Source organism: Nansenia antarctica, assembly GCF_963989245.1.
Source record: "Nansenia antarctica genome assembly, chromosome: 6".
Classification (NCBI taxonomy): Eukaryota; Metazoa; Chordata; class Actinopteri; order Argentiniformes; family Microstomatidae; genus Nansenia; species Nansenia antarctica.
This window is the reverse complement of record NC_137676.1, coordinates 47792978-47802835: the sequence shown is the minus strand read 5'-3', so window position 1 is coordinate 47802835 and position 9858 is coordinate 47792978. Positions and strand designations below refer to the sequence as shown.

At 41.2% G+C, this 9858-nt stretch overlaps 1 protein-coding gene across 5 annotated transcripts in view; it reads right to left on the bottom strand.

The window, feature by feature from the left end:
* Positions 1-3479: 3479 nt before the first annotated feature.
* Positions 3480-9858, bottom strand: part of scn8aa (sodium channel, voltage gated, type VIII, alpha subunit a) — a gene marked incomplete at both ends in the record, with an annotated part of 46972 nt that continues 40593 nt past the window's right edge. For all 5 annotated transcript variants that reach the window (XM_080534903.1, XM_080534904.1, XM_080534905.1 and 2 more), the window contains 6 exons: positions 3480-4633; positions 4941-5211; positions 5501-5605; positions 5807-5944; positions 6068-6121; positions 6483-6767. In XM_080534903.1, the coding sequence (XP_080391029.1) occupies positions 3480-4633; positions 4941-5211; positions 5501-5605; positions 5807-5944; positions 6068-6121; positions 6483-6767 (2007 nt within the window). The remainder of the gene's footprint in view (positions 4634-4940; positions 5212-5500; positions 5606-5806; positions 5945-6067; positions 6122-6482; positions 6768-9858) is intronic.

The window sequence follows — 9858 nt, the reverse complement described above, 5'->3', positions numbered from 1 at the left end:
TGACTGTTGAACTGTAACGGCACTGATGTGTATGGGTAGGCCTTGGGATAGGTGCAGTCTTCAGTGGAAGAGGCAGCCACACCAACTGACTTAACTGACAAATAACTGGTTAGGTTGGTGAGTAGAGAGTTTTTTTTCTGTGTAAGAGTGTGCACATGTACAGTATGTGTGTATGAGTGTGTGTGTCTGTGTGTGTATGTTTTGTGCAGGTGAAAGGTATGACAACTTTGCAGAAAGTGAGAAATGTGCTGGTAGCATAATCCTCTTATCATATCAGGCTACAATCCATGGTAAGCAGTAAAATCGCACATGAGCTATTCCCCAACACATACGGTGCTGGACCAACCAGTTTTAAACATCCACTGAACGTGTTGCACATAAATCAAATGTGACAAACAGTGTTCTTTTGTATATGTACTGTATATACATATAGACATATATATGTATACATGTATATATCTTTTGTATTATATAATATCTATATTTCATTCAATTTCCGTCAACAAAGTGAAAAGTGTCTCAAAAAATCCAAAAGGTAACAAATGTGACAAAGGGCATAGCTGGAAGCCATTCTATATTATTGTTATTATTCATTTTAGATTATTAGTAGTAACTTTTTAAAATTCCGTATTTACAAAAAACACAACAAAGCATGCCAATAAAATAAAATAATATAATACATTATTTATAGTTTCTCTCAAAAAGTTCATTCTTTTTCAGCGATTGTGCCATTTACATCATAGCCTGCACTGTACATATATTTGTTTTTGTTTTCTCAAAGAAGTGTGAATGCATCATTACATCCAAGATGAGCATGGGGAAAATTGGATGGCATTATTTGCTCCTGTGGTTCTCATTGGGAATGTATTTGGTTTAAGTGTGCAGCAGCCAAACTGATATGGAGACTTCATATTGTAAACAGACCTCAGGTATTATTACAGACAGGGGATCAGGTACAGGCAGTGTTAAACACACCAAATGGCTTCAGTGGTGTGTCCGTAGATGCGAGGTGTGTCCAGGCATCAGTTTGTAAATAGGACCATCACTCCTGTGTAGAAAAAACAGCAGATACCTAAAGAGGAAGTTATGTCTCACCTACCACTTACAGAGAGACCTGACTCTGGCCTGCAATCTCACCTGAGCCATAGAGTATCTTCAGGGTTATATTTAATAGCCCCACAGATGATTCTATTCTACTTTGAATCCAAGTCGATGTGAGGCCTACTAATATACATCTTCTGAAGAGACAATGCGAGATCTCTGTTGTTAAACATGCCACTTGGACCTCCATCCCAGGTGACAAAATAATAGCCTGCTAGCACATGACATGATGGTGCAAGCTTGGGTCCAACACCACAGTGTTAAAGAAGTCCCACAAAGCGCAATGATACACTGACAGACATGGGACTTTCAGCACTCGAATGAAGACAAAAGCACTATTCTCTCGATGCTGCTCTGGCTCACTGTCTTTCTGATTCTCATGGCAGTCAATCTAGAACTTTAGAGGGAGTGGCTCTACTCTCTCTCTCTATTGGTCCCCACATGATCCTTCCACCTCCCTGAATTAGCAAACAAGATCCCTTTTTTTCCAACACTCAAAACCTCAAGTTCTTCATGGCCTTCCTACTGTACTATTATGCCCGGAGTGACAAAGCATGTCCTGATGACTCTCTTCTATGTCTGCTGCTTTATATGGTCAATGCTACACTCTCACTAGTCAACCCCTTTTCTGAGAATGATTGCATTGCAAGGACATCAGAGAAGGACATCTTTAAAAAAATAAAAATAAAAATAAAAAAAGAATTCAGCAACCTAAATCTACCACAAGACTCTGTGAGAAATATTCTAATAGGGAACTGACAGAAGAAAAATATGTAATATATGAAAGGAATTGATGAAAGCGATACATCTTTAGTACATTTCAAAGAGCTGTTAATCACACATCTTCCCCTACAACTGTTGTCAACTGTTGTCCCTTCTCTGTCCAAAAACAAAGCATTTGAGATTTCAAATGACACTTAAGCTCGCTACACCCTCAATGGTGAAAGATATGGACTCCATGGCATCAGACATCACCTACTCTCACTGCCACAACAACAGGGAGTTAGGTACCACAGTAAGGAAAGTAACTGTTGGATGCAAAAGGTAAACAAATGTATGAAAGCCCCAGATTTGGTTTTAGGACGACTGGAATGTTTCTCCAAATCTGTGCATCCTCGTTCTGAGGATATTCTCTTCAAATAACTCTGTGCCCATATCCCTTCCCCACTCACAAAATTCAGAGCAGCAAAAACACCTTTCTAGTTTGTGTTTTTAAATGTGCCACAATTGAACATTTCCTCTGAGTGCTTACATCCTCTGTTCACATCTAATCCCAATGGGCTTGATAAAAAGATCTGCCAGTTGAAAAGCAACGTTAGTGAGGGGTAGGATCATATCACCTTTATTCCCCAATATTGTATATATATGTCATATTATCAATCATAATTTCCAGTTACATTTCTCATAATTTCTTCAGTGAACAGCCTCAAACTTATGGTCAAGCCACTGTAGTGATTTGAGAATTTGTGTCTTGTGGACTATGATTACTCATGCATGATTCCTGATCAAAACATGCCTTCATGCAAGTCATTTTTATGCATTGAACGAGCACAATAATGATTCATTATCTGGAACTCGGTCTGAGAAAGTCCCCTTCAGCCAAGTGAAAACAATGACTAATGCCCCCTACCCGGTCAGTGTGAAAGCCCATGTAGAAAATGTCTGTTTCAATGTCAGTATAACAAAGAGAAGATGAAAAGACTAGTGACATGGGCTAAACGTTATTTTTTCTTTTTTTTTTGCTGCTCAAATAATGGAAAGATGCAAGTGTATTCGGCACAAACATACAAAAAACCCTTGTCTACTGTTCTGGGTTTTTCCTTTCTCTAGTGTTCCTTCCTATTTAAACTTGCTTTGTTGATTATTGTTTTTCCTTGATAAGGACAGTAAACTCAACATGACAGAGTCCCCTCAGACTGCTAAGACAGTTCTAATGGGACCTCTAGGCTCCATTCTGGCAGGGGAAATCCCTAGTGGTAGTAGAGCTTTGCTGCGAGGGGGTCCACACATGGTGGTGGCAGGAATATTTCCGTTTTCCATCTTTTTGCAGATATTTCTGTCACTTGGCAGTAGGTCCCCAAGAAATATGTGTGCCATTGGCTTGCACTCATTTTAGTCATTATTTCTTGAGGTTCCTTCTCATTCTATTTCCACGAAATTGGTCACTATGCAGCAAAGTTCCACGGTAAACTGATTGTGTTGGATTTGGATGTCTTTAAAGACGTAAGAAATCACGTTGCCTCATCATGTGTAAACATTTTTTTGTGTTTTTTTTTGTTTTGTTTTTTACTTGCAAATGATATTTTTGTACATTTGTCAGGGTTGTGCTCAGAGTCTCTTCTCACTGTGTCATATTGGATTATGACAGTCACTGAACCCTAACACTTCGATTCCCTTTCGTCTTTTTGGTTTCTGTCTTTCTCTTTCCTTCCTCCCTCGTTCTCCTCCAGTTTTTCCTTGTCAGGTTTGGTCACACTGTCATAGGAGGGGAGCGAGGCAGTGGAGGGTGTGCTCTCTTTCTTCTCTTGGTTGGTCCCTCCATTCTCCAGCTTGTTATTTATCCGAGATCGGCGCTTGTGTTTGAAGCCACGTCTGAGGAGGTGGCCCCGGTAGGCATTCTGGATGATCTTGGCTGAGACGTCCTCCTGCTTGCGGCGAAGCGTGGTGGTGATGGGCTCATAGGAGACCTTCGAGGGGTTAGCCGCCACAAAGCGCTCCTCCATCTGTGTCCTCAGCATGTCCAGCTCTCCGCTATCACCCAGCACACGCTTGGTGAAGGCAAACAGGATGTCCAGGCAGTGGATGCGGTCACCACTGACCATGGGCATGTCCATGGCAATCAGCTCGATGGTGTTGGGCTTGGGCAAACGGAGCGGGTGCTCCAGCGTATCGGCAAAGTCAGACAGCTTGGCGAAGGTGATGAACTGAGAGGCAGTGGGGTCGAACTTCTCCCAGATCTCGTAGAAGGTCTCGAAGTCGTCCTCACTGAGCGGGTCAGCACTCTCCTCTGTGGCCACACTGAAGTTCTCCAGGATGATGGCGATGTACATGTTGACCACGATGAGGAAGGAGATGATGATGTACATGACAAAGAAGAAGATGCCCACTGAGGGGTTGCCACAGTCACCCTTCACATTAGTGCCAGGGTTCTCATGCAGGGGGTTGCAGTCCGGTGGGTAGTTGAGAATGGGCAGAAGTAGACCGTCCCAGCCAGCAGACGTTGTGATCATGAACAGGCAGATCATACTGTTCCCAAAGGTCTCAAAGTTGTACAAGTCGTCTACCCCAGCCCCGTGTTTGACGTAGCCAAAGTTAGACATGCCGAAGATGGAGAAGATGAACATGACCAGGAAGAGCAGTAGCCCAATGTTGAACAGGGCTGGCAGTGACATCATCAGGGCGAAGAGTAAAGTTCGTATGCCCTTGGCTCCTTTGATCAAACGCAGGATACGGCCGATTCGAGCCAGTCTAATGACCCGGAACAGAGTAGGTGACACAAAGTACTTCTCAATAATGTCAGCCAGGAACATACCTGGATAACGGGGTAGAAGAGACAAGGAGAAAAAGATGAGTTGACAAGACTGAACCACATCATTAATTTCTTTGAGTGAGCATTTCAATCTAAAGAGGGCAGACTAGATTTCAGACTATTTCAGACTAAATGGGGCCGATTGAAGTCAATTGCATACAGTATCAGATGCAGCTTTCTGGGGCATATACTGTATATAGTATTACAAAATCAGAAATTCTAAATAAATTAGAATAAATTAGAAAACTGCACTCATCTCCCATGACGGCCAAGTCCCTCCATACTGCAACCTTTGTTCTCCCTCACTTACCCACTATAGAAAGGATGACCACCACCACGTCAAAGATGTTCCAGCCATTGGTGAAGTAGTAGTGGCGCAGGGCGAAGAGCTTCAGCACAAACTCAGTGGTGAAGGCTACGATGAAGATAAAGTTGACCCAGTAGAGGATGTAGTCTGTCTCATCTGACTGGTCATCTGTCTCCACCATCATGGTGACCATGTTGAGGCAGATGAGGATCATGATGGATATGTCAAAGACCTGCTGTGTCACAAAGTCAAACACCATCCCCTGGATGAAGTTCTGCAGAGGAAACAAACACAACAACACACACCATTGAGTTGGAGATTCATCCAAAGATGACACTGTCAATCAAGGACCCCAATTGAAATAAGCCAGTGGCTTTCTTGGGTTTTTATCCTGTTAGTTGACCTTGTATGTAATATGTACTTTCATGTACCTACTTCTGCAAATCTCCTAATAAAGTTTTTCAATCAATCAATCACTGTGACAGGACTGGAATCAGTGTTATTGACTATCCTATATAAGAACACTGTACCATAAGGTTACAATAAAGAGAGAGAGAGCAAACCTGTGGTCGAGGAATAGGTTTCTGAGGTTTCTTTGAACCTAGTTTCTTCATAGCGTTGTAGTACTTCTTCTGCTCCTCTGTCATGAAGATATCCTGACCCCCAAAGTAAGGAGATACACAACGATTTGGTTACAACCTACTCCAACCTCACCCTATGTATCCTCTGGCCAGAAACATATACAGTATATCTAAAGTATAATATCCCAAAGTAGTAATGGATCACAAGCCCATTATCCATATTTTGATAAAACATTTGCATTATAGCATTCAGTGTATGAAGAGGCATAGGAGAAAGAAAAGCCTTATCTTTTTCTTCTGCTGGTTGAAGTTGTCAATGATGACACCGATGAAGAGATTAAGGGTGAAGAAGGAGCCAAAGATGATGAAGATGACAAAGTAGATGTACATGTAGATGTTGTCTTCATAAATGGGCTGGTCTCCCACCTGAGGAGAAGTACAGTATACAGGAGACAGTCAGACAGGGACTGTACCTCTAGACAAATATATAACATTTATTTGCGGAAAAATATTGCTTAAAGATTATAATTTTTTAGAATGTTATAGTACCCTTCTTGAGTCAACAGCTGCATACATAATGTCCATCCATCCTTTAAATGTAGCCTTTCAAACAAAGAGATATAATTAAGTATGATGACCATAACCCTAAAACAAATACTTCAAATCAAAGTCTCATTCATGGAAAAAACCCACAAAAAACTCAAACTCAAACCCAAATGTGATGAGTGTCCTTTAGAAGAGCTTGTTGTACATGGAAAGACATGAAGAAATGAGAAAAGTGTACAGAAAAGTAATTGTGATGAAATGGGTAATAAGGAGAGCCAGAGAGCCTGTGAAAGAGGATGGAAGAGAGTAAAACATGCCTAGTGAGAGAAAGTTTAGAGTAATAGCATAAGGAAATGGGATACAAATAGCAAACAGGTGAAGTAAGAGAGCAAGAGGGGAAGAGGAGGGACACTCTCACCACTTGCAGCAGAGCCAGGTAGCCGGCGCCAACATTGTCAAAGTTGATCTTGACATTCTTCCACCTGACCTCAGTAAAGTTTTGTTGCATAAGGTACAGGCATTCTGATTTGTTGTTGACCACATCTGCTAGGAAGGATGCCTCCGCTGTCTCGTTATAACAGTAGTAGTACTTGCCGGCAAACAAGTTAACCCCCATGATACTGAAAATCAGCCAAAAGATGAGGCAAACCAGCAACACATTCATAATGGAAGGTATGGCACCCACCAAGGCGTTGACTACCACCTAGACCAGACGAGGGAAGACAGGATATGACAGTGTAAGAGGCTGTAAAGGATACTCTATTGCACCAACCCCAATAAGAGCAGCTGCATACTGCTATGGCTTCATACTTGCTATATAATACACTGTATTTGAATAAAGCGCAGGTGTTATTCTGTTGAGTGATATTAGAAATATCTGCTTTTAAAATTATGTGAATCTTTGTGACATAGTGAGCAGAAATCTTGCAATGAACGTGTGTTACAGTATCTAATAGAGAAAGAGCAGTGCCAGTTCTTTTTTTTTATTACCAAAGCACTTATGTGACTGTACTACTCTTTGCTCTGATCAAACTCGTGGCTAAGACAGCCTTAGGGGTGGGAGCTGCACATATGCACACAGCCACAGACGCGCACAGCCACACACACACACACACACACACACACACACACACACACACACACACACACACTCCACTTCCCTTCCCCTAGATTACAGTATAAATGTCAGAAATTAATTGAACTATGTGTGACTGCCATACCAGTATGCAGCATCAACTCTATAGCACCCCACTCTTCTAAATACAATCAACACCCTTTGTCCCTTTTTCTAAAACAGATCTACAGACCCCCTCCCAGACTAATTGTTTTGTACATAAAACATAAATGAAGCTGGAGCAGATATAACCATTCTGACCCATACTTCCCAACACCCCCAAATCTAGCTCCATTTCTACCCAGCATTCAGACCTCCCATACACTCATTGGCAATAAGCTCAGCGCATAGTGGACCGCTCACTAACAGTGTTAGGCAGGCCGACCAGCAGCTCTCAGGCAGACAGCTGAGCATGCATGTCTTTCGCAGACTCGTTTGTGAAGCCATATTCCCTCCTCATATGGACCGACAGGGGCGAGCTCTGGAGCAGGATTCTCTCTCAGCATGTGCAAGACCTTATGTATTGTTTAAGGGAGGTGTAACTTGCATACATATTCCTCTTTCTATCTCGATTTCTCGAATGGTTGCTATAAAAAGTATTTGAATAATACTACTGACTGCCATTGTGGTGTTGGATGAACACCAAATGGCTAGGATGGCGCTACAGTGTAATATCAATATACAGTACTACACTTACAAAATAAAAAGGGCTTCAGCACTTGTTGTGCTCAGACCATGCATAACAAATGTGTAAATCTATAAAAAGAAATTAGAGATGTAAAGGCTACCCTTTTGAAAACGACAATGCTAAAAGAGTTAACAGCACATTGCATCTAGTACATAATTATCACCTCTGACTTACATATATCTCTGCACTTGCTGAGAGAAACACTGCTTGCTCTAGCTGAGGTCAAATTGATCTTGTTTCAAAAGATTCAAGGTGTTTCAAATAGATTTGGCTATTAGATATTAGATATCCAAAATATTCTCAAAAAGAGGGAAAATGGCTTTCAAAAGTGCATAATGTGCATCGGCAATTAGATAGTACATGCGTGTTACATGGCATTGTTGTGAAATCTCAAAAACCGTTCAAATCAATAAATAAATAGATAGAGAAATGTGTGGATAGAGAGATAAAGATACAGTATAATGGCCAAAACATTGCTTGTGTATCTGATTAGGTTATTTGACACTGGTGTATGGGCTGCTGGTGTATAAGACACACAACTACAGCATCATGGATGTTGTACAGTAGTTTTTAGACCCTCTGTTTAATGGTTATAAGAGTTGAGTCTGTCTGGGTGCCATTGGTATGTAACTCAGATGTGTCTACTACTGATGATCTTTAACATTGTGCAGTAAGAAGGGTCATTTGCATTGACTATAACTAGGGCTCAGAGTTATTATTCAATGGCCCAGTGCTGATGTTAAAATGGCAATATCCATTATGTCTAGTTTGACAGTCTGTTGAAGGTAACGAAACAAATACTGGAATATTGTCATTACTAAAACATTAAAATGCAACCAAAGACTAGAGCAAGCCAATCAGAATAATCAGGAAAAAAGATAGTGATACCAACATAAAAATGACTAGTGACCGTGTCATTCTTGTACATTGCATTGCTCAAAAAAGTAAGAATGCGATTACAAAGCAGCATAAGAGAGAGCATTTAACAAAGAGTACGTCGTCAGAACAGCCCATGATCATTGCATGTTAAGCAGTGCAATGGGTTGAATTCAAGCTGCAATGCTCGGCGCTTGAGTTGCATTGGTCTTCATGTTCCAACGTGCCAGAAAACTCAAGTCAGCAAATTGTAAAGGTTCTCAACCTTCTAACTTTCCAGAATCTCTTTCATATGGTGTCATCATATGGTGTCCTCATCTCTCCATTCGCGTACTTCCCTATCCATTTATTTATCACTTTGACCTCAATTTTAATTTCAGTTCAAACAAAATGGCAAATAAATTGATGAACATACGACATTGTAGTAAATTGGTTACGGCAGGATCAAATTCTTCTGTGTCTTTCACTTCTACATGTATTACTGGGCCACCCTCACTTCAAACCACATGCACCCAATGGATGTGGTTATTCATAGGGACATGACGGGTTAACTAAGACATTGTTTAGAAATGTACCATGATTATTTTCACCCCAAAAATGACTTAATCATTTGGACCAGTAGTTGTCTAATCCCTGAGCAATGTAAACAAACATAAATCTACCATTATACATTTTTGTGGACATATTCATAAGAACATCCATAAAGCCTATCCAGGGTCTAAAACCTTTGATGTCTGTTCATATCTGCAACTTCATCATATTTTAGCCGCTGGATATCTAGTATGAATGGGGACTTCAGTATTAATGGAATTTTTCAAATTGATGATTAAGCTCTGTGAATGTGTTCGCCTGGTCTGTCATTTTTGGGACATTATGTAGAGGGGAGACACATGCTCTGTCTGGGGGTTTAGAGAGGTGTCCTACTGCTGTCATGATAGAAAATGCCCCCCAGAACCCGCCCCGCCCCAACCCACTCCTCTAAGACATAGCTCCACTGTGCCCAATGTTGCCTCCCAGTTTCACTTCCTGTGGGAGTGGAAGGCAACAGGAAGCTCAGACCTGCAGTAAGCGTTGTGCTGTGCCATGACATGAGAAGAATAATGCTTTGTGTGAGAT